The sequence below is a fragment of the Trematomus bernacchii genome, unplaced genomic scaffold (assembly GCF_902827165.1).
Source record: "Trematomus bernacchii unplaced genomic scaffold, fTreBer1.1, whole genome shotgun sequence".
NCBI classification, from domain to species: domain Eukaryota; kingdom Metazoa; phylum Chordata; class Actinopteri; order Perciformes; family Nototheniidae; genus Trematomus; species Trematomus bernacchii.
In genome coordinates, this window is record NW_022987822.1 from 28943 (window position 1) to 55000 (window position 26058).

Below are 26058 nucleotides of genomic sequence, written 5' to 3' on the forward strand. Positions count from 1 at the left end.
TCCACCACTCTCAGAGAACCACAACACAACCACACACACACACACACACACACACACACACACACACACACACACACACACACACACACACACACACACACACACACACACACACACACACACACACACACACACACACACACACACAACACACACACACACACACACACACACACACACACACACACACACGGAGCCTCTAAGGGACAGGAAATACTAACCGGTCATCCAGCCTTTTATTTCTTTTTTTTACCTTTAATATTTTTATTTTTGTAATGTCCCTTTAGGGGCTCCGTAGTTTATAAAGACATTTTAAAATGTTATTTTAATTTCTACTGTAATGTGTTGGTCCCCCCTGCGTCCAGCAGGTGGGGGTAGTGCTGCCAGCTGCCATGAAGCTGTGTGAAGAAGACGAGGAGGACCTGCGCATGCGCCACACAGCCTGCAGGGTCAGAATGTCTCTTTAGGACAAGTCTCAGTCCGGTACAGGTTCTCAGTCCGGTACAGGCTGCGGTACCGGGTCTCATGTCCCGGCTGCTGCTGCTCCGGAGGCCCCTCAGCGGGTCTCCGTGCCTCCTCTCTGCCGGATCCTGTCGCTCCTGCAGCGGAGCTTCTTCTCGGGGTCCTGGTCCTCCTCCGGGTCTCTCCTCCTCTCAGGTCCGGGTCTCTCCTCCTGGTCTTGGTCCGGGTTCTGGTTCCGGTCCTCCGGGTCTCTCCTCCTCTCAGGTCCGCAGCACCTTCCTGGAGTTCTTCCGGTCTCGCGGACACCAGCTGGTCCCGTCCGCCCCGGTGCGGCCGCGCGGGGACCCGAGCCTGCTGTTTGTTAACGCGGGGATGAACCAGGTGAGAGCATGTACTTATACTGCAGTTACTGTGTACTTATACTACAGTTCAGAGCCATGTTAACGCGGGGATGAACCAGGTTAGAGCATGTACTTATACTGCAGTTACTGTGTACTTATACTACAGTTCAGAGCCATGTTAACGGGGGATGAACCAGGTGAGAGCAGTACTTATACTGCAGTGCTGTGTACAAATACTACAGTTCAGAGACAACATACATGTTGTCTCTGAACTGTAGTATAAGTACATGTACTTATACTGCAGTTACTGTGTACTTATACTACAGTTCAGAGACAGCATGTACTTATACTGCAGTACTGTGTACTTATACTACAGTTCAAGGCAAGGCAAGTTTATTTATATAGCACCTTTCAACACAATTCAAAGTGCTTTACAAAATGTGAAAGACATTCAGACAAAGGCATTTAAAAACACTCATTAAAAAGAAAAGATAATAAAAGAAAATACATGGATAAAAAATACATGGATAAAAGTTACAGTGCAGTTTAAGATGTGAATAGTTCAATTAAAAGCAGCGGCAAAAAGAAAAGTCTTCAGCCTGGATTTAAAAGTAGTCTTCGTTGCAGCGGACCTGCAGGTTTCTGGGAGTTTGCTCCAGATGTTTGGAGCATAATAACTGAACTTCTCCATGTTTAGTTCTGACTCTGGGGACAGAAAGCTGACCAGTCCCTGAAGACCTGAGAGATCTGGATGGTTCATCATTTAGCAGGAGGTCAGACATGTATTTTGGGCCTAAACCATTCAAAGCTTTATAAACCAGCAACAATATTTTGAAATCTATTCTTTGACACACAGGAAGCCAGTGTAAGGACTTCAGAACTGGACTGATCCACTTTCTTAGTGTCAGTGAGGAACCAGTGTAAGGACTTCAGAACTGGACTGATCCACTTTCTTAGTGTCAGTGAGGAACCAGTGTAAAGACTTCAGAACTGGACTGATCCACTTTCTTAGTGTTAGTGAGGAACCAGTGTAAGGACTTCAGAACTGGACTGATCCACTTTCTTAGTGTCAGTGAGGAACCAGTGTAAAGACTTCAGAACTGGACTGATCCACTTTCTTAGTGTCAGTGAGGAACCAGTGTAAAGACTTCAGAACTGGACTGATCCACTTTCTTAGTGTTAGTGAGGAACCAGTGTAAGGACTTCAGAACTGGACTGATCCACTTTCTTAGTGTCAGTGAGGAACCAGTGTAAAGACTTCAGAACAGGACTGATCCACTTTCTTAGTGTTAGTGAGGAACCAGTGTAAAGACTTCAGAACTGGACTGATCCACTTTCTTAGTGTCAGTGAGGAACCAGTGTAAAGACTTCAGAACAGGACTGATCCACTTTCTTAGTGTCAGTGAGGAACCAGTGTAAAGACTTCAGAACTGGACTGATCCACTTTCTTAGTGTCAGTGAGGAACCAGTGTAAAGACTTCAGAACTGGACTGATCCACTTTCTTAGTGTCAGTGAGGAACCAGTGTAAAGACTTCAGAACAGGACTGATCCACTTTCTTAGTGTTAGTGAGGAACCAGTGTAAAGACTTCAGAACTGGACTGATCCACTTTCTTAGTGTCAGTGAGGAACCAGTGTAAAGACTTCAGAACTGGACTGATCCACTTTCTTAGTGTCAGTGAGGAACCAGTGTAAAGACTTCAGAACAGGACTGATCCACTTTCTTAGTGTCAGTGAGGAACCAGTGTAAAGACTTCAGAACTGGACTGATCCACTTTCTTAGTGTTAGTGAGGAACCAGTGTAAAGACTTCAGAACTGGACTGATCCACTTTCTTAGTGTTAGTGAGGAACCAGTGTAAAGACTTCAGAACAGGACTGATCCACTTTCTTAGTGTCAGTGAGGAACCAGTGTAAAGACTTCAGAACTGGACTGATCCACTTTCTTAGTGTCAGTGAGGAACCAGTGTAAAGACTTCAGAACTGGACTGATCCACTTTCTTAGTGTCAGTGAGGAACCAGTGTAAAGACTTCAGAACTGGACTGATCCACTTTCTTAGTGTCAGTGAGGAACCAGTGTAAAGACTTCAGAACAGGACTGATCCACTTTCTTAGTGTTAGTGAGGAACCAGTGTAAAGACTTCAGAACTGGACTGATCCACTTTCTTAGTGTCAGTGAGGAACCAGTGTAAAGACTTCAGAACTGGACTGATCCACTTTCTTAGTGTCAGTGAGGAACCAGTGTAAAGACTTCAGAACTGGACTGATCCACTTTCTTAGTGTCAGTGAGGAACCAGTGTAAAGACTTCAGAACTGGACTGATCCACTTTCTTAGTGTCAGTGAGGAACCAGTGTAAAGACTTCAGAACTGGACTGATCCACTTTCTTAGTGTCAGTGAGGAACCAGTGTAAAGACTTCAGAACTGGACTGATCCACTTTCTTAGTGTTAGTGAGGAACCAGTGTAAAGACTTCAGAACTGGACTGATCCACTTTCTTAGTGTCAGTGAGGAACCAGTGTAAAGACTTCAGAACTGGACTGATCCACTTTCTTAGGGTCAGTGAGGAACCAGTGTAAAGACTTCAGAACTGGACTGATCCACTTTCTTAGTGTTAGTGAGGAACCAGTGTAAAGACTTCAGAACTGGACTGATCCACTTTCTTAGTGTCAGTGAGGAACCAGTGTAAAGACTTCAGAACTGGACTGATCCACTTTCTTAGTGTCAGTGAGGAACCAGTGTAAAGACTTCAGAACTGGACTGATCCACTTTCTTAGTGTCAGTGAGGAACCAGTGTAAAGACTTCAGAACTGGACTGATCCACTTTCTTAGTGTTAGTGAGGAACCAGTGTAAAGACTTCAGAACTGGACTGATCCACTTTCTTAGTGTTAGTGAGGAACCAGTGTAAAGACCTCAGAACTGGACTGATCCACTTTCTTAGTGTCAGTGAGGAACCAGTGTAAAGACTTCAGAACTGGACTGATCCACTTTCTTAGTGTTAGTGAGGAACCAGTGTAAAGACCTCAGAACTGGACTGATCCACTTTCTTAGTGTCAGTGAGGAACCAGTGTAAAGACTTCAGAACAAGGGTGATCCACTTTCTTAGTGTCAGTGAGGAACCAGTGTAAAGACCTCAGAACTGGACTGATCCACTTTCTTAGTGTTAGTGAGGAACCAGTGTAAAGACTTCAGAACAGGACTGATCCACTTTCTTAGTGTTAGTGAGGAACCAGTGTAAAGACTTCAGAACTGGACTGATCCACTTTCTTAGTGTTAGTGAGGAACCAGTGTAAAGACTTCAGAACTGGACTGATCCACTTTCTTAGTGTTAGTGAGGAACCAGTGTAAAGACTTCAGAACAGGACTGATCCACTTTCTTAGTGTTAGTGAGGAACCAGTGTAAAGACTTCAGAACAGGACTGATCCACTTTCTTAGTGTCAGTGAGGAACCAGTGTAAAGACTTCAGAACTGGACTGATCCACTTTCTTAGTGTTAGTGAGGAACCAGTGTAAAGACTTCAGAACTGGACTGATCCACTTTCTTAGTGTTAGTGAGGAACCAGTGTAAAGACCTCAGAACTGGACTGATCCACTTTCTTAGTGTCAGTGAGGAACCAGTGTAAAGACTTCAGAACTGGACTGATCCACTTTCTTAGTGTCAGTGAGGAACCAGTGTAAAGACTTCAGAACTGGACTGATCCACTTTCTTAGGGTCAGTGAGGAACCAGTGTAAAGACTTCAGAACTGGACTGATCCACTTTCTTAGTGTTAGTGAGGAACCAGTGTAAAGACTTCAGAACTGGACTGATCCACTTTCTTAGTGTCAGTGAGGAACCAGTGTAAAGACTTCAGAACTGGACTGATCCACTTTCTTATGTGTCAGTGAGGAACCAGTGTAAAGACTTCAGAACTGGGGACTGTATCCACTTTCTTAGTGTCCAGTGAGAACCAGTGTAAAGACTTCAGAACGGACTGATCCACTTTCTTAGTGTCAGTGAGGAACCAGTGTAAAGACTTCAGACTGGACTGATCCCTTTTCTTAGTGTCAGTGAGGAACCGTGTAAAGACTTCAGAACAGGACTGATCCACTTTCTTAGTGTAGTGAGGAACCAGTGTAAAGACTCAGAACAGGACTGATCCACTTTCTTAGTGTCAGTGAGGAACCAGTGTAAAGACTTCAGAACAGGACTGATCCACTTTCTTAGTGTTAGTGAGGAACCAGTGTAAAGACTTCAGAACTGGACTGATCCACTTTCTTAGTGTTAGTGAGGAACCCAGTGTAAGGGACTTCAGAACTGGACTGATCCACTTTCTTAGTGTCAGTGAGGAACCAGTGTAAAAGACCTCAGAACTGGACTGATTCAGAACTGGACTGATCCACTTTCTTAGTGTAGTGAGGAACCAGTGTAAAGACTTCAGAACTGGACCTGATCCACTTTCTTAGTGTTAGTGAGGAACCAGTGTAAAGACTTCAGAACTGGACTGATCCACTTTCTTAGTGTTAGTGAGGAACCAGTGTAAAGACTTCAGAACTGGACTGATCCACTTTCTTAGTGTTAGTGAGGAACCAGTGTAAAGACTTCAGAACATGGACTGATCCACTTTCTTAGTGTCAGTGAGGAACCAGTGTAAAGACTTCAGAACGGACTGATCCACTTTCTAGTGTCAGTGAGGAACCAGTGTAAGACTTCAGAACTGGACTGATCCACTTCTTAGTGTCAGTGAGGAACCAGTGTAAAGACTTCAGAACATGACTGATCCACTTTCTTAGTGTTAGTGAGGAACCAGTGTAAAGACTTCAGAACAGGACTGATCCACTTTCTTAGTGTCAGTGAGGAACCAGTGTAAAGACTTCAGAACAGGACTGATCCACTTTCTTAGTGTCAGTGAGGAACCAGTGTAAAGACTTCAGAACTGGACTGATCCACTTTCTTAGTGTCAGTGAGGAACCAGTGTAAAGACTTCAGAACTGGACTGATCCACTTTCTTAGTGTTAGTGAGGAACCAGTGTAAAGACTTCAGAACTGGACTGATCCACTTTCTTAGTGTCAGTGAGGAACCAGTGTAAAGACCTCAGAACTGGACTGATCCACTTTCTTAGTGTTAGTGAGGAACCAGTGTAAAGACTTCAGAACAGGACTGATCCACTTTCTTAGTGTTAGTGAGGAACCAGTGTAAAGACTTCAGAACAAGGGTGATCCACTTTCTTAGTGTCAGTGAGGAACCAGTGTATATCTCTTATTTCCTCTAAAGGAAGCAGTTCAGCGTATTTGATGAACATGATGTTACTTGGATAAAAGTGTCTAACATTGTTTAATTAAAATGCATTTTATTGTGTATCTAATAAATGATTCGCTGCTCAAACTTGAGTGTAAAGACTTCAGAACAGGAGTGATGAGTAGTATACCCCTTTCACACCAAGGCTTTTCCCCTTCTAGCTCCTCTAGAGCTTTTCTGGTTCAGAACCGGTTCTTCGGTTCAGCTCCCGCTCTTTTCACACCGCTCAGAGCCCGACTGGTGCTGCCGCTGCTGCGTCATGACGTCACAGTTTACGTCGCTGAGTTTCTCCCCAACGGAGCTCACCTCACAACAACAACGGGCCGGGGACTGCGTTGCTTTTAATCATACGAAGCCAGATTAAATTAAATAAGGACTTCTCCAACCTTATACTTTTCTCCAGAGTGCCGTGGTTCATTGTTTATTAATGTGTTTCATTTAGCGACCGCTGCAGTGCTGGCTGCTCTTCCACGGGAGTGTATTCTCCCGTTAGCTCCGGGTTAGCTCACACGGCTCTAAAGTATTCACTGTCTGACTGTCACACAAGCAGCTGATACATATCCCCAGTTCCCCTTAAGTGAATGTGTGTCAGTCTGAATTGACGCTGTTTGGCATCACAACGCTGTTATGAAAGTTTCTCTGGTATAACATGGGTGATGTTAGCATAGCAACCGAAGCTAAACTGACTACTTGCTAAGCCGTTTTCTACAGGCACTTTTTACCGGCGTATTTTTCATTATGATTCTACTTGTGATAGTCGGACATGACAACCTGTGCAGCCCATGTATTGATTCCATCCGATAGCTGCTATAATAACAAACGTCTGCCTGCTCTCCACAATGATCAATAACAGCGAACGGATGGTCAAAGTAAGGTACAAATAAACAGAATCACACGAAGCCTGGTTAGTGTTGCCTGACTTTATAAAGTGTGTTTCTTTATAAGTGTGTGGTTGCCTTCTAGTCACTTTGCTCAGCGCTACTGCTTGTAGGCAGGCATGACGAGACTCTTCAGTCGACCCATGTTCAGGGGAGGTGGGTTTAGTTTCCTGCACGCCTCGACATAAGAGAGACGTAAGCGACGCCGCCTCTTAGCTCCGAAGCTCTTGCCTCTAGACCGACCATTATTTGGAGCTGGAAGTGAACCGCATTCAGGAGCTAAGAGGCTGCGGTGTGAACAGGAAGTAACGGTACTTTTCAGGCTCTAGCTCCGAGCCGGAACTGAGAACGCGTTGGTGTGAAAGGGGCATTAGTGTCAGTGAGGAACCAGTGTAAAGACTTCAGAACTGGAGTGATGTGATCCACTTTCTTAGTGTCAGTGAGGACTCGAGCAGCAGCGTTCTGAATTAGCTGCAGCTTTCTAATATATTTTTTAGTGAGACCTGTAAAGACACCATTACAGTAGTCGAGTCTACTGAAGATAAAAGCATGGACAAGTTTCTCCGGTATCATTTTACACACATTTGTATCATACAGATGCAGGACTTACACACGCCTGCTTTCTAACCGACAGGTCCGCACGCACTCTCCAGACGAAACTCTAATGAGCATTCATTCACAAACTAAATCAGGAGACCTTTAACGTTTTACGTCCGATTCGCTCCTTTTTCCCTCGCTGTACACAGCTCCAGTTTGGGCCTGTCATCAGATTTAATTTTAGTTGCTGCTGTAGCGGAAGTTTAGTACAATTATTTTTGATTAAATACTCCAAATCTCCACCCTCCATAATTGCACTTTCCCTTGGCATGGCCCTGACCAATCACAGGTTGGCAGGGGCATGACGTGAGCCTTGTCTGATTGGTCAATCCCTCCATTTTTTTTCACCAAGGGAAGCCAATTTCAGCTGGCCTCCTCTCGCAACAGAGAGTGCAATCTACTGTTTTACCATTACATCTAGAGGGGCGCTGTTTCACTCTTTGTAAAATACTCAATGAGAATGGGGAGAGACGGGCCGGCAGCAACACACAGCAAAGAAGAATGACCGAAACTAAACGAAGTGTTTTTATTTATTCATTAAAATTATAACTACAATCCGAAAAAACAGGGGAAGTCTGGCTTCCCTTGGCCTCCGGGAGAAAACGCCACTGGTGACATTAGTCTTTTAATCCTAGATATGTTCTTTAGGTGATAGTAGGCTGATTTAGTAACTGTTTTAATGTGACTGTTGAAACTCAGGTCAGAGTCCATGACTACACCTAGATTTCTGGCTTTATCTGTTGTTTTGAACATTGCAGACTGAAGCTCAGCGCTAACTTTTATACGTTCTGCCTTGGCTCCAAAAACCATTACCTCAGTTTTATCTTTGTTTAATTGGAGAAAGTTCTGACACATCCAGTCATTGATTTGTTCAATGCACTTACTCAGTGTTTGAATTGGAGAATAATCTCCTGGTGAAATTGTTACGTAAATGTGTGTGTCATCCGCATAGCTATGGTAACTTATTTTGTTGTTTTTCATTATCTGAGCCAGTGGTAGCATGTAGATGTTAAAGAGAAGAGGCCCCAAGATGGAGCCTTGAGGTACCCCACATGTCATATTTGTCAACTCAGATGTGTATTTACCTATAGAAATAAAGTTTTTTCTGTCCTTTAAGTAGGACTCAAACCAATTTAGAACTGTTGCCGAAAGTCCCACCCAGTTTTCTAGTCGGTCTAGTAATATGTTGTGGTCAACAGTGTCAAACGCAGCGCTGAGATCTAATAATACTAACAATAGGCGCGTTCACACCAAGTACTTTTCCCACAGTAGTTCATGAGAACTTTAGTTCCTGAGAACTCTTTTAGTTCTGATGAACTAAAGCAGATCGCGTTCACACCAAAATGAGTTCCTGGGGGTGGATTAGGCAAATGAGCCGCTGACGTCACTTCTTCTTCTTCTGCTTTGGGTTTACTGGCAGGCCGCAAACAACTTCACGGTGAGTACAGTAGGTGGCGGTATGCACCTTAAAGTTGCAATTTGCCAAAAAACCGAGAGAAGAAGAAGAAGAACCTCCCGCGTATACTGCCACGCCCACCTGCTGTAAATGAGGCGTCTGTTTACCTTCCGACCTCAGACACGAGCTTCGTCTGAGTTATTTAAGCAAACACAAATACAGATCGTCGACCAGTCACATGCAATAGCAATGCTGATTCGGAAGTGAAGGCGGTTAAGAAGGATTGACAAAAGGATTGGACGAAGACATGCACGCGCTACGCTACGTGTGAAATGAATAAACTGTGCCAGGTGTGTCGTAAGCAGTGTTAATTTTGGCAGCTGTTTTTGATTTAGTCTTAGTCTTAGTCTTTAGACGAAAATGGTAATTAGTTTTAGTCACATTTTAGTCATTTCTATCCTTCATAGTTTTAGTCTAGTTTTAGTCGACGAAAACTCAAAACGTTTTAGTCTACTTTTAGTCGATGAAAAATTACATTTTAGTCAACTTTTAGTCAAAATGTTTTCTCTCTTTAAACCAATTCAGTTCGGCAAATACAGGTTTCTGACATTGTAATCAAGGTGACAGCATCAAGTGTTGAAACTCGTAAAGCAACATTTCACTCTCTTAACACATTACTTGTGTAATATCTAGGGATGGGTATCGTTAAGGTTTTCTACGGTACTACTAGTCTTATCAATACTGCTTATCGATCCGGTACTTTAACGGTATTCTTGCATTTACTTTTTGTTATTTTTTAAAGGAAAAAACTAACAAATTGTTAACCGAATTAATTGCTTTATTTAAAATGTGAAATAAATGAAATATATATAATTATGTTAAAATATTGTACTGTACTTGAGTAAAATGTTGAGGTACTTGTACTTTACTGGAGTATTTAAATGTTTTGCTACTGTGTACTTCTACTCCACTACAGTTCATAGTTAAATGGTGTACTTTTCCTCCACTACATGTATTTAATACCTTTAGTTACTTCACAGATGTGGATGAATGATGTGAAATATAATCAAGTGTTAAATCAGACTTTAGTTCCACCTGGAGTAAATCCACAAGCTACCCTGCAGTATACAAAGTCATTCAAACTAGCTGCACCTTTACCAGCTTTGAGAACACTTTCATGATCAATCATTATAAAACATATCATATATATTATTCTGAAATGGACCAATCTGCACAACGACTACTTTTACTGTCGCTACTTTCACTATATTTTGATGATCATACTTTGACTTGAGGAACTCTTCCTACACTATGGTATTTTTTTACTTAGCTACAAGATCTGAGTACTTCTCCCACCTCTGCACACCTGATGTGATAACGTTACTTGTAATTGGGGCAACAGAGCTACGAGTTAAGGAAGTCGAAAATTGTGCATTTCTCCGACTGAATATGACGCCTTTTGGCCGGCTGTTTGGACAGACTACTCGTGTCAACGCGCTAACGCGAAAACATGGCAAACGAGCTTTGTCCACATCGAGCCTTGTAGTGTCTATACTCTCTGAACGCTCCGTCCCCGGCAGATCTCTGTGTCTGCTGCAGCGTGTCTGTTAGGCCCCGCCCCCGCACACAGAGAGACAGTTAGGCCCCGCCCCCGCACACAGAGAGAGAGAGAGAGAGAGTTAGGCCCCGCCCCCGCACACAGAGAGACAGTTAGGCCCCGCCCCCGCACACACAGAGAGAGAGGGAGATCGCGCTTCTGGAGTGAAGAGAGCGGAAATAATGATATTGCAAGTTAGAAATGTAAGATGCATTTTGACAGACAAGACGGGCAATTGGGGGAAAATATGCTGCATTTTGAATGTCCGCTAGTCCACCATTAACACCTTAGTCCCGTCTCGTCTCGTCAACGAAAACTAAATATACATTTCGTCAAATTTTCGTTCGTTCAGTAGTATCAAAACATATATATATATATATATATATATATATATATAATATATATATATATATATATAGATATTATATATATAGATATATATATATATATCTATATATATATATATATATATATATATATATATATATATATATATATATATATATATATATATATATATATATGTGTTTTGATATTGAAAATGTTGACTTCTATTTACATGCATACGACACACCTGCTGTTATTGATATTGTCTTGAGTGTGCAATAAAAGAGAACCTACATGGCGATTAAACAGATCCTGTATCTTACATTTTTCATTACATTTCATGTAACTAAGCTTGCTTATTTCTCCTCTGACACTTTATCTTTACAGTGACCTGTGTAGCATCCTATACATCACATGTAAGTGATTATTCTGATACCATCATGTTTCATCGGTTAGAAACTGGCGAAGCTTTATTTATTGTGGCTTTCAAAAAGATAATTTCATTGTATTTCAAAATGGCGTCCAACACAAGCACTATTTATTTATAGAAAGAGAAATGGTTAAGTTTGTTATTACCAGTGTTGTGAGTTCAATACTTTTAATTAATTATAGTAAGGGAACATCTTAGGAGTTAGTGTAGTGAGTTTCAGAGCAGTGTAATCATTATTTGACCTAAAACTAAATGTTTTTATGAACATGGGGATTTGCTAACTTTTGATTTCCCCCATTTTACACGACACAAATGGAGGCCACTCTGGGCCACAACTAACACGTAGGTTTCTGTAGGGTTCATGGCAGACGGATGCAGTTGCTCTCAGGAGGATATATAATAAAGGTGTGTTAGCTGCTGAGCCTATTTAGTGTGCATACGACCAGTGTTAATTTCGTCAACAAAAACTATGACGAAAAATGTTCGTCAACGACCTTTTTTACATGACTAAGACGAGACGATAACGAGCTAAAAATAGATTCTTGATAACGAAAATTTGACGAAATGTATATTTAGTTTTCGTTGACGAGACGAGACGTTATTATATATATATATATATATATATATATATATATATATATATATATAAATATAAATATATAAATATATATATAATAACAATAGGTAGGCTCAGCAGCAGACACACCTTAGTGCAAAGTGAGGTGTCAGTATTAATAACAGTGGCATATATATATATATATATAATCACAATAATACAAAATGAACTGTCCCAGGTGTAGGCAATTTGGGGTGAAGTGTCTTGCCCAGGGACACAACGACATCCTGACTGCAGTGGGGTTTGAACCTGCGCTTCCCTGATCCGAACACTAACGCACCAGACCACTGCACCACACGCCTCCCAACAAGTCATTGTACAGTTTATCAACGACGACAAGTTTTTCTTAATTTTATTAAATGGCCTGTTGGATTTAATCAGCTCGCTTAGCACTGCCAGAAGCCCAGCCTGAAAGGTATTTTGTTGCTCCACCTGGAGCGCCGACACCTCCACCTGGCGCGCCACCACCTCCACCTGGCGCGCCGACACCTCCACCTGGCGCGCCGCCGAGTCAGCATGGCGCGGCATCACCATGAGCAGCTGGTCGTCCGATTCCTGGGCCTTGTGTGAATGCAGCAGCCGCTCGTCGTGCATCTCCTTGGCACGCAGGTCCTCATTCTCCTTGCTGACCATGGCACGGCGGTCCATCGCCATGATGGTGTCAAGGAAGCTGTCATCCCGTGCCTGCTTTCCTAAGAGGAGAAATAAGCAAGATACAAGATCAGTTTAATCGCCTAGTAGGTTATCAACAGAGACAACATTGGACATGGTGCAGGCAGGGACAGTGTACAACATGCAGGTGTAAAGTAGAAGATAAGATAGGATCAAATAATATCAAATACAAAATAAATATCAAAGTGCCCTTATTTATTGTTTTGTGCTTAATGTATGAATGAACTTTGTTTTATAGGGATTAGTGGACATCAGTTAGATGTGTAACCTTCTTTCAAGGCCAGAGTAGTTACAGTCAGTGGCGTTTTTATATGTACAAAAGTGGTGGGGCACAAAAAACTTAGATGTCTATATATAAGCTTCTGCAGTGACGTGCAGTGAGGTTCATGGCTGGTGAGGCACTGGCACTGACTCTTCAGGTTTACAAAGATTATATTTTGACCTAAACCAAAATATAATATTATTTTCAAAAGCTTTTTTTGTCTGATGCTTCGATTAATTTTAAACAGACAGTTCAACAAAAGGATACCCAAAAAATGTCATTTTATCATTTAAATATTGAATTGTTCTCTCTTAGTAAGATCCCATTTTCAATAAAATGGCGGTCTTACCTTGACTTGAAGATGAAGTCCATTTGCCTATCCTTCTGGACAAACATTTCTATTACTTTTTTGTAAAAGTCCTCCTTATCTTCTTGTAGTTTCAAAAGTCTATCATAAATCTAATCCATAGATTTATGATTAAAAAATTATAAAAGTAGGGTAGACATGTGGATGTTATCCGGCTGAACAAAACGTGCATTTATCTAACAGGTACGTTTCCCACAGATCTTATTTCCAGCTATTTTCTAAAATCCTCTGGAGAAACCTCATTGCTTTTTTGCAGCTTACTTCCTGGTTTTAGGACGCGTCACTGCAGCTCTCTCGTCTCCTCTTCACACAGCACACTTTTCGCGGCACACGTACTTACAGCCAATCAGCTCTGAATGATTTGAGATGACGTATGGTGGGGATGGTAGCTCCGTGCCCCTCTGGTCATTATTTTGTTGCCACACACATTACATTACAAAATACTCTGAGCATGCGCAGTGTAGTTTTTACAGTCACCGTTGACTTCACAGCGAGAGGAAGGGGCATGATCAGGTTTTGTCCCACATGGCTCTAAACAGCTCAATAGGCACACACTGTGACTGTAGACACACTAATTAGAAGAACACAGACTAAAACAGCAATGTACAGACGAATCAGATGATTCAACATGATCTTAAAATATATATTATATATTTTTTTATTTATTTTTTTGCATTTTTGTAATCATTATTTGTAATACTTTCTGCTGACACTAGGTGGGGCTGTGCCCCACCTGCCCCTAATGACCAGTCGCCACTGGTTACAGTGTAAGTGGATTGACATCTAACATAACATGGCTGAGTACAATTATAACAATCAATAAAAAAAAGGAAAAATAAATAGAATTTCAATTACATTTCTACTAAAATGTGCAAAAATATTAGAACATCAGTCTTTGTGGCATGCAGGTAATCAACTGTTTAAGCTTTTACCATTAACATGTAGAATGAATGTTGCAAATTACTTGAAATTATAGCAACTACAATGTATTGTTAGAGGTAGCATTATGTCCAGCTAGCATGCTAATTGCTAACGTTATATTATCGTTTTATCCCGGAGGGGAAAACTAGTTTCTAATCCTGAGAGAAACACCTCGCCTGAAACACACGCTTAGTGCCATGAGTTAGTGAAGCAAATTACAGAACATTGCACTTATTCACAAATCAAAACGTTTTTATAGCAGCCGAGAATAGCTAGCTAGCTAGATGTTGTTAGCCAGCTCGGTTCCGGCCTGCTAACAGTGTTACCCAATTCAACCTGGCATTGCTAACTCGATCTACCGAGCAAATAAAAGTACATCTGAGACCAGTATTGTGCAGATTAAAACAATGCATTGCATGTAGTTTATTTTACCTTCCAGGCATGACTGCGCTGTGGACGGTTCCCAGGTCTGCTAACTTTACTGAACCACGGACATTGCCTTCAATAGAAGCTTCTGAATGCGTCCTCCGAGTAAATCGCCAGAAGCGCAGACACATCCTCATCACTCCACCGCTCCCATGATTTATTTAGTGTTGCTATAATAACTGCTTTCACAAAAGTAATCTCTTCGAGTGCGCTGCCCGAAGCGAGCAAATACAATGGCCGCTTAAAAAAACAAATTCAGAGTCAAACGGGCGTGGTTTGCATTCCGCACAGCCAATCAGACGTACGAACTACTTTCTCCCTCTTTTCAGTCCCTGCTCTCGAGCAGGGACTGAAAAGAGGGTCAGATGAACTAATTTGAACTACTTTAGTTCCTGGGGCTTTTTGGTGTGAACGCAAATATATCGTAGTTCTGATGAACTATTGTGGGAAAAGTACTCCGGTGTGAGCGCGCGAACTGAAGTTCTGCCACTGTCTGTGTTTAAGTGGATGTCATTGAAGACCTTAACAAGAGCAGTCTCAGTGCTGTGGTTTGTTCGAAAGCCTGACTGGAACACATCCAGTTATTTCAAGTGGACCTATCATGCTATATTTGAATAATATAGTGTAGGACCATACCTATATAAGGCATATTTATACTTTTTTTTTTTCAAAGTACCAAACAGATCATGCATTTTAGCCATGCCTCATTTTGCTCAATTTGACATTTTTTAGCTCTGTTTTAGCAAGGGCTGATTCAGTGAGAACAGCACCACCTAGAGGCCTGGCATATGTACTACAGCGTCTCCAGCGCTTTCGAAAGGCAATGGCCGTGGCTGTCTCCTCCTGATAGGTGGAGAGTTGGCCCAATAGCCGTAGCGCCACCGTCCTGACGTCAGGACAGTGTTCAAATCTGGATCAGTTTTTATCAGATCCGTTGCAGCCCCTTTTTTAGAGATTTGGGTATGGAGGAAAATAGAGAGGGTTGTGTTTTCTGACACTTGGTGAGTTCCCTGGAACACCGGGGACACATATTCATGTAGAAAAGACGTACACAAGTGCATTTTGCATGATAGGTCCCCTTTAAATTAGGGATGCCAGAAACTGACCATGATCAAAATCGAAAATCGGACAGCCCTGGCGAATATTAATCGATTATTCGACACACACAAAATCGAATTTTAAAAATAATCTTCGATTATGGAGACTGTAACGAATATTCGAATAATCGAATAATCGCTGTCATCCCTACTTTAAATGCAAGAAGTTACTCAACTGTTGAAAAACTACTGTTTCAATGATTTTACCTAGAAATGGCAGGTTTGATATGGGCCTGTAATTGTTCATTACTGAAGCATCTAGATTATTCTTTTTTAAGAGCGGTTTAATGACTGCAGTTTTCAGGGCCTCTGGAAAAATACCTGAGTGAAGAGATGTGTTTACTATATGAAGTAGATCTGAGGCCATGCAAGGAAAAACATCTTTGAAAAATCCTGTTGGAATAATATCAAGGCAGCAGGAGGAGGATTTCAGAAGTTGAATAATGTCCTCTAAGTATTTATCATTAATCTGATGGAACTGTGTCATGCTGTTTGAATTGATATTAGGTGGACACAGAGTCATTGCACGCCCTGGTGGATAGAAGTTCAGAGGCTACTGACACTGGGGGGTTAGTTAGTCTGTCGACGGTAGCAAACAAGGCACGTGCGTTGTTTTTGTTTTTGGTAATGATGTCAGAGAAGAAAGACTGTCGTGCGTTTTTCAATTCCAAATTATAAAGGCCAAGTCTCTCTTTATAGATTTCAAAGTGAACCTGGAGATTTGTTTTTCTCCACCTGCGTTCAGCTTTTCGACACTCTCTTTTTTCTGTTCTCACGGTCATGGCCTTTCTCCATGGAGATATTTTCTTCCCAGTCACTTCCTTTACCTTAGTTGGAGCGATGGCATCTATAACATCTTTAATTTTTGAATTAAAATGATCTACTAGCTCATTTACTGAGATGGTAGCAGGGGAGAGTGTGGAAGAAACATTCTGAGTAAACATTTCCCTAGTGTTTTCATTTAAATATCACTTTGTGGTTACAGAGACAGCATGCACTTATACTGCAGTACTGTGTACTTATACTACAGTTCAGAGACAGCATGCACTTATACTGCAGTACTGTGTACTTATACTACAGTTCAGAGACAGCATGCACTTATACTGCAGTACTGTGTACTTATACTACAGTTCAGAGACAGCATGCACTTATACTGCAGTTACTGTGTACTTATACTACAGTTCAGAGACAGCATGCACTTATACTGCAGTACTGTGTACTTATACTACAGTTCAGAGACAGCATGTACTTATACTGCAGTACTGTGTACTTATACTACAGTTCAGAGACAGCATGCACTTATACTGCAGTACTGTGTACTTATACTACAGTTCAGAGACAGCATGTACTTATACTGCAGTACTGTGTACTTATACTACAGTTCAGAGACAGCATGTACTTATACTGCAGTACTGTGTACTTATACTACAGTTCAGAGACAGCATGTACTTATACTGCAGTACTGTGTACTTATACTACAGTTCAGAGACAGCATGTACTTATACTGCAGTACTGGGTACTTATACTACAGTTCAGAGACAGCATGTACTTATACTGCAGTTACTGTGTACTTATACTACAGTTCAGAGACAGCATATACTTATACTGCAGTACTGGGTACTTATACTACAGTTCAGAGACAGCATGCAATTATACTGCAGTACTGTGTACTTATACTACAGTTCAGAGACAGCATGTACTTATACTTCAGTTACTGTGTACTTATACTACAGTTCAGAGACAGCATGTACTTATACTGCAGTACTGGGTACTTATACTACAGTTCAGAGACAGCATGCACTTATACTGCAGTACTGTGTACTTATACTACAGTTCAGAGACAGCATGTACTTATACTGCAGTTACTGTGTACTTATACTACAGTTCAGAGACAGCATGTACTTATACTGCAGTACTGGGTACTTATACTGCATTACTGTGTACTTATACTACAGTTCAGAGACAGCATGTACTTATACTGCAGTTACTGTGTACTTATATTACAGTTCAGAGCCAGCATGTACTTATACTGCAGTACTGTGTACTTATACTACAGTACTGTGTACTTATACTACAGTTCAGAGACAGCATGTACTTATACTGCAGTACTGTGTACTTATACTACAGTTCAGAGACAGCATGTACTTATACTGCAGTTACTGTGTACTTATACTACAGTTCAGAGACAGCATGTACTTATACTGCAGTACTGTGTACTTATACTGCAGTACTGTGTACTTATACTGCAGTACTGTGTACTTATACTACAGTTCAGAGACAGCATGTACTTATACTGCAGTTACTGTGTACTTATACTACAGTTCAGAGCCAGCATGTACTTATAATGCAGTAATGTGTACTTATACTACAGTTCAGAGCCAGCATGTACTTATACTGCAGTACTGTGTACTTATACTACAGTTCAGAGACAGTATGTACTTATACTGCAGTACTGTGTACTTATACTACAGTTCAGAGACAGCATGTACTTATACTGCAGTACTGTGTACTTATACTGCAGTACTGTGTACTTATACTACAGTTCAGAGACAGCATGTACTTATACTGCAGTTACTGTGTACTTATACTACAGTACTGTGTACTTATACTACAGTTCAGAGACAGCATGTACTTATACTGCAGTACTGTGTACTTATACTACAGTTCAGAGACAGCATGTACTTATACTGCAGTACTGTGTACTTATACTACAGTTCAGAGACAGCATGTACTTATACTGCAGTTACTGTGTACTTATACTACAGTTCAGAGCCATGTTAACGGGGGTGAACCAGGTGAGAGCAGTACTTATACTACAGTTACTGTGTACTTCTACTTTTACTCAAGTACAAGATCTGAGTACTTCTACTTTTACTAAAGGTGGTGGCGAAGTCCATAGGGACTTGGCTTGGCAACTGGAAGGTCACCAGTTCAAGTCCCGGAAAGACCAAGTGCTACCGAGGTGTCCCTGAGCAAGGCACCGTTCCCTACACTGCTCCTCGGGCGCCGTACATAATGGCAGCCCACTGCTCCCCGGGCGCCGTACATAATGGCAGCCCACTGCTCCCCGGGCGCCGTACATAATGGCAGCCCACTGCTCCCCGGGCGCCGTACATAATGGCAGCCCACTGCTCCTCGGGCGCCGTACATAATGGCAGCCCACTGCTCCCCGGGCGCCGTACATAATGGCAGCCCACTGCTCCCCGGGCGCCGTACATAATGGCAGCCCACTGCTCCCCGGGCGCCGTACATAATGGCAGCCCACTGCTCCCCGGGCGCCGTACATAATGGCAGCCCACTGCTCCTCGGGCGCCGTACATAATGGCAGCCCACTGCTCCCCGGGCGCCGTACATAATGGCAGCCCACTGCTCCCCGGGCGCCGTACATAATGGCAGCCCACTGCTCCTCGGGCGCCGTACATAATGGCAGCCCACTGCTCCTCGGGCGCCGTACATAATGGCAGCCCACTGCTCCTCGGGCGCCGTACATAATGGCAGCCCACTGCTCCTCGGGCTCCGTACATAATGGCAGCCCACTGCTCCTGACACTAGGATGGGTCAAATGCAGAGAAACCGTTTCGTTGCATAGCACCTGTACTACGTAATGACAATAAGTTTAATCTTCTTCTTCTAAAGTACATGATCTGAATACTTCTACTTTTAGTCAAGAACAAGATCTGAGTACTTGCAACTGTTTATTAATGACCCTCTGCCCCCCCCCCCAGTTTAAGCCCCGCCTCCTGGGCACGGCCCCCCCCCCGCAGCATGTTAGCTTCTCTGCGGCGCGCGGCTAACGCTCAGAAGTGTGTGCGAGCGGGGGGGAAACACAACGACCTGCAGGACGTCGGGAGAGACCTCACTCACCTGAGCTTCTTCGAGATGATGGGGAGCTGGAGCTTTGGAGACTACTTCAAGGTACACACACACGCACACACGCACGCACACACACACACACACACACACACGGAGCTTTGGAGACTACTTCAAGGTACGCACGCACGCACGCACACACACACACACACGCACGCACACGCACACGCACACGCGCACGGAGCTTTGGAGACTACTTCAAGGTACGCACACACGCACGCACACACGCACACACGCACGCACGCACACACGCACGCACACACGCACGCACACACGCACACACGCACGCACGCACACACACACGCACGGAGCTTTGGAGACTACTTCAAGGTACACACACACACGCACACACGCACACACGCACGCACGCACGCCAGACGCACGGAGCTTTGGAGACTACTTCTATGAGGTGTGATTTGTGCCAAAGAACAGACAACTAAGCTGACAGAGCGGAGAACTGACGTGTCAACGTGCGCCAACGCCTCCATCAATTTTGAATGGGTTGATGTAGAATACAGGCGACGTCACGACGATGTCAGACGTCACGGCGACGTATCATAGGTGCGCTCAAAGTACGCGCTAACGTGGCGGCGGCGTAGCTTAGAAAGCGCTATCTTAGATATGCGCGTGAATAACGTACGTCTCGCCTCCGTTAGCATTGTATAGCATTATCCTAGCATTATATTTTTCGAATGATTCCGCTCCTACAGTAGTTTGGAGAGTGTTACAGGTAAACGTTTTAATCGTGATGAACCTGTCTCTCTCTGATGAACCTGTCTCTCTCTGATGAACCTGTCTCTCTCTGATGAACCTGTCTCTCTCTGATGAACCTGTCTGTCTCTGATGAACCTGTCTCTCTCTGATGAACCTGTCTGTCTCTGATGAACCTGTCTCTCTCTGATGAACCTGTCTGTCTGCCTGTCTCTCTCTGATGAACCTGTCTCTCTCTGATGAACCTGTCTCTCTCTGATGAACCTGTCTGTCTGCCTGTCTCTCTCTGATGAACCTGTCTCTCTCTGATGAACCTGTCTCTCTCTGATGAACCTGTCTCTCTCTGATGAACCTGTCTGTCTGCCTGTCTCTCTCTGATGAACCTGTCTGTCTCTGATGAACCTGTCTGTCTCTGATGAACCTGTCTGTCTCTGATGAACCTGTCTCTCTCTGATGAACCTGTCTGTCTGCCTGTCTCTCTCTGATGAACCTGTCTCTCTCTGATGAACCTGTCTCTCTCTGATGAACCTGTCTCTCTCTGATGAACCTGTCTCTCTCTGATGAACCTGTCTGTCTCTGATGAACCTGTCTCTCTCTGATGAACCTGTCTGTCTGCCTGTCTCTCTCTGATGAACCTGTCTCTCTCTGATGAACCTGTCTCTCTCTGATGAACCTGTCTCTCTCTGATGAACCTGTCTCTCTCTGATGAACCTGTCTGTCTGCCTGTCTCTCTCTGATGAACCTGTCTCTCTCTGATGAACCTGTCTCTCTCTGATGAACCTGTCTGTCTCTGATGAACCTGTCTCTCTCTGATGAACCTGTCTCTCTCTGATGAACCTGTCTGTCTCTGATGAACCTGTCTCTCTCTGATGAACCTGTCTGTCTCTGATGAACCTGTCTCTCTCTGATGAACCTGTCTCTCTCTGATGAACCTGTCTCTCTCTGATGAACCTGTCTCTCTCTGAATGAACCTGTTCCTGTCTCTGATGAACCTGTCTCTCTCTGATGAACCTGTCTGTCTCTGATGAACCTGTCTCTCTCTGATGAACCTGTCTCTCTCTGATGAACCTGTCTCTCTCTGATGAACCTGTCTCTCTCTGATGAACCTGTCTCTCTCTGATGAACCTGTCTCTCTCTGATGAACCTGTCTGTCTGCCTGTCTCTCTCTCCAGGAGGAGGCGTGCAGAATGGCCCTGGACACTCCTCACTGAGTATTATGGGATATCAGCTGATCGACTGTATGTTTCATACTTTGGAGGAAACGCTGAGTCAGGACTTCCTGCTGACGAGGAGACGAGGAACGTCTGGCTGGAGATCGGGTAACACACACACACACACACACACACACACACACACACACACACACACACACACACACACACACACACACACACACACACACACACACACTACAGCTCAGTGAGGTAAAGGACGCTCTGAGGGTTTAGACAGTTAACTTAAGTTATCTCAGTGGGTCTCTACGGTTTGGTCACCATTTGAGTAAACACATATTTCCATTTGAGGGGCGAGTGATTAGTAAAATATGCATGAATACAAATACAAAGTGGTGGGTGAAATAAGGTAAGATAAACTTTTAAAACGTGTTGAGAGCTAAAACTAGTCTTCACTTGGGTGTCTCCATAGATCTATTCTCTTTTCCCCTCTAAGTGCACCAGATAGATTTAACTCCAACATTGTAACAACAATCTTCCCGGGGGGGGGGTGCTAGTGAATTTATTTAAAGTGGACCTATCATGCTATATGTAAATGATATATTGTAGGGCCATACCTATATAAGGTATATTTATACGTTTCTGTTTTCAAAATACCAAACAGATCATGCATTTTAGCCATGCCTCATTTCGCTCTATGTGCTGTTTGCTGTCTACGGGTCTGATTCTGCTGACCACGCCCCCCTGCAGGAGAGGGGAGACGTGCTCTGATCAGCTGCTGGGCTGTCAGAAGAGGGGGAGGAAAAGAGATCTCCGTCCTCCGTGTTTTATTATATAGAGTCGTTATTCATTTGTTTTAAAGCTCAATAACAAAGAAGACCTTTGACCGGCACTTTTCTATTTTTGTCCGGAAGATTTAAACTTTAATGGACTTCTTCGCTGCTTTTGTGGCAGACTACAGCGCCACTTACAGGCCTGGCATATGTACTACAGCGTCTCCAGCGCTTTCGAGCGGCAATGGCCGTGGCCCAACCCCACATTCCCCTGATAGGTGGAGTTGGCCCATTAGCCGTAGCGCCACCGTCCTGACGTCAGGACAGTGTTCAAATCTGGATCAGTTTTTATCAGATCCGTTGCAGCCCCTTTTTTAGAGATTTGGGTATGGAGGAAAATAGAGAGGGTTGTGTTTTCTGACACTTGGTGAGTTCCCTGGAACACCGGGGACACATATTCATGTAGAAAAGACGTACACAAGTGCATTTTGCATGATAGGTCCCCTTTAAATGTTCCGCCCTCTCTCTGGAATATCTCCGCAATGGAGCGAGCTTAAGTTTCACTTTGGGTTGCACGATAGAGCCCAGCGCCACACCTTCGTCACACATGTTGCCACTTGTTTGTAACATTTTCAGGCGATTTGTAATCTGTTCTAGAAAAACGATGTGTTTTTTAGGATTTCAAGAAGCATATAGAACAAACAATGGATGTATTTTATGAACATGTCTCCATGAAGTAGATTTAGATGTTAGGAGATAGAGATTATAATATGTGCATCCAATGAAGCATTGCATGAAGTCTGTTGATGATCAGAGGCTGTAGTTGGGGCAGACCATGCAGGCCAGCCCCATGGCAGACCACGCAGGCCGGCCCCATGGCAGACCACGCAGGCCGGCCCCATGGCAGACCATGCAGGCCGGCCCCATGGCAGACCATGCAGGCCAGCCCCATGGCAGACCACGCAGGCCGGCCCCATGGCAGACCACGCAGGCCGGCCCCATGGCAGACCACGCAGGCCGGCCCCATGGCAGACCACGCGGGCCGGCCCCATGGCAGACCACGCAGGCCGGCCCCATGGCAGACCACGCAGGCCGGCCCCATGGCAGACCACGCAGGCCGGCCCCATGGCAGACCACGCAGGCCAGCCCGATGGCAGACCACGATGGCAGACCATGCAGGCCAGCCTGATGGCAGACCATGCAGGCCGGCCCCATGGCAGACCACGCAGGCCAGCCCCATGGCAGACCACGCAGGCCGGCCCCATGGCAGACCACGCAGGCCGGCCCCATGGCAGACCACGCAGGCCGGCCCCATGGCAGACCACGCAGGCCGGCCCCATGGCAGACCACGCAGGCCGGCCCCATGGCAGACCACGCAGGCCGGCCCCATGGCAGACCACGCAGGCCAGCCCCATGGCAGACCACGCAGGCCAGCCCCATGGCAGACCACGCAGGCCAGCCCCATGGCAGACCACGCAGGCCGGCCCCATGGCAGACCACGCAGGCCAGCCCCATGGCAGACCATGCAGGCCAGCCCGATGGTCACCAAGGTTCATGTTTTAATAGCATTTTTACAAAAAAAGCCCAGGCGAGCCTAACATGTGAACAAAGGGCTCAGAGAGTTAAACTTGGGCCTGCGACCAAAGTTTACTGTGTTTGGAAAATCCACAGCGGAGGTTTGTGTCGTACTACATGAGGTGTGTTTTGCATTTCTCTCAGTAGCCAACGATCTGTGAGTCTGTTAGCTCAGACTAAACTCCGTAATAAATGTAGTCTACATTTCATAAGAGGTGTAAAACCTTCGAGCATTTTAAATCTTATTTGAACTAAAGGCTTATATAATATGTAGTTGTATTTGTATTGTTGATTTAATGTGTGAACGAGGCGATGTAGAGAAGTGAAGCTGTCATGATTAGGCTGTAATTTGTTATAAACTGTTGGAGTGGTGAGCAGGCCTATTGTTTGTGGATCTTTGTGGAGTCAGGGGGTCTGTGAGTGTTTTTTTATTGGTTAAGTGTCCTTGGTATGAAAAAGATGAGAAACACTGCGCTAGTGGATTGTCAACGGGGGGAGCCTCGCTGCGGGGAAATTATACAGATGGCCAGTTCGCCCCTGAAAAATGTCTATGCACCCGTTATTATTAATAATAATTGTAAAAATTTTTTTTTTTTTTTTCCTAACCCCCCAGGGTGCCCCCGGCCCGTCTGCTGCCCTTCGATATGAAGCAGAACTTCTGGGAGATGGGGCCCTGCGGCCCCTGTGGACCCTGCTCTGAGATCCACTACGACCACCTGGGGGGGAGGGACGCTGCACACCTGGTGAACGCTGACTGTCCTGAGGTGGTGGAGGTCTGGAACCTGGTGTTCATGCAGTACAACAGGTACACACACACACACACACACACACACACACACACACACACACACACACACACACACACACACACACACACACACACACACACACACACACACACACACACACACACACACACACACACACACACACACACACACACACACACACACACACACCGTTTATGTTAAAGGTCCCATGTCATGCTTTTCTGGTTCTGACCCGTCCCCTTGTGTTATGTAGCTTCTGCATGTAAACGGTCTGCAAAGTCACAAACCCTCAAAGTGCACCCTGTAGCGAGTAAAACTCTAACACAGAGCAGACCTGTCTCTGCTGCCCCAGAACACCTCGTTGGAGATCTTTCTTTTTCCATTTTGTTCTTCCGGGTCCTATTGACGTCACTAAGTCCAAATGGACCAATGGCACACAGCTATAGAACAATAGGCACACCCTCTGCCAGGGCGGACTCCCAGCAGCTCAGGAGCCCGCCCCGCGAGGCCCCCGGAGCGGACTCCCAGCAGCTCAGGAGCCCGCCCCGCGAGGCCCCCGGAGCGGACTCCCAGCAGCTCAGGAGTCCGCCCCGCGAGGCCCCCGGAGCGGACTCCCAGCAGCTCAGGAGTCCGCCCCGCGAGGCCCCCGGAGCGGACAGTGTGAGGTGGATTTCCCGCTGTGTTTCCCTGGTTGCTGGATATAGACCAAGTGCCGTGCCAGCGAGCCACGGTGTCTCGCTGTCTCGCAGACCCCACGCAGCAACCAGGAAACAACAGCAGTAACCCAGCTCTCACTGTCCGCTCCTCGAGCCTCAAAGGGCGGAGCAGCGAGCCCCCCAACGTCCCCCCAACACGGCACCCAGACCCCACGCAGCATTCTCATCTGTTTGTCATCACTGGGGTCATTTCCTGGTTGCTAACAAACGCCATTGTAAAACATAATCACTGATGTTCTGTAACGGTGGTGGACTCATCAGAACAGAGTGGGCAAGCCGACCAATCAGAGCACAGTGGGCTCACAGGGAGGGGGGGGGGGGCAGGAGCTCCAACAAGCCGTTGAGGACAGAGAGTGAATACACATAGAGAGGCGAAGTCCCTCCCTTTCCGGTTGAGCTCCATGGGACCTTATTTCGGGAAAGGGTATGTATTGAAGTCAATGGAGAGAGAAAGATTATCTTTTGAACCCGTTTGAATTGTGCCACGAATTACACATATGATGTTTGTCAATTTAAAAGATAATTTTTCCGAAATAAGGTCCCATGGGGCGGAAGTAGATGGGCGTGACTTCGCCTCTCTATACTATACAAAGATGCTGTATGAGAAACCAATGTGAGTTTGGAACATTGAACAATGTAAATCTATTCTAGTAGACCTCAACTATGGAATCATGATCAGTAGAAATGGCCATGAGTCATGGGACCTTTTAAAGTGTGGAACAGATCATATCAGGATCACTATTTTTAGATTTTCTGAAAAAGTCTGCATTTTGGGAATAAATTTGTGTGTGTGTGTGTGTAGGGAGGCG

The 26058-nt window shown here is 44.6% G+C and overlaps 1 protein-coding gene across 1 annotated transcript in view; it reads left to right on the forward strand.

Annotated features, from left to right (window-relative positions):
• The first annotated feature begins 355 nt into the window (after positions 1-355).
• Positions 356-26058, forward strand: part of aars2 (alanyl-tRNA synthetase 2, mitochondrial (putative)) — a 53426-nt gene continuing 27723 nt past the window's right edge. Inside the window, 7 exon segments of the mRNA XM_034151647.1 lie at positions 356-843; positions 19388-19414; positions 19416-19577; positions 21416-21436; positions 21438-21562; positions 24377-24568; positions 26052-26058. The exon segment at positions 26052-26058 is cut by the window's right edge and continues 138 nt beyond it. Coding sequence (XP_034007538.1) covers positions 526-843; positions 19388-19414; positions 19416-19577; positions 21416-21436; positions 21438-21562; positions 24377-24568; positions 26052-26058 — 852 coding nt within the window. The 5' untranslated portion in view covers positions 356-525.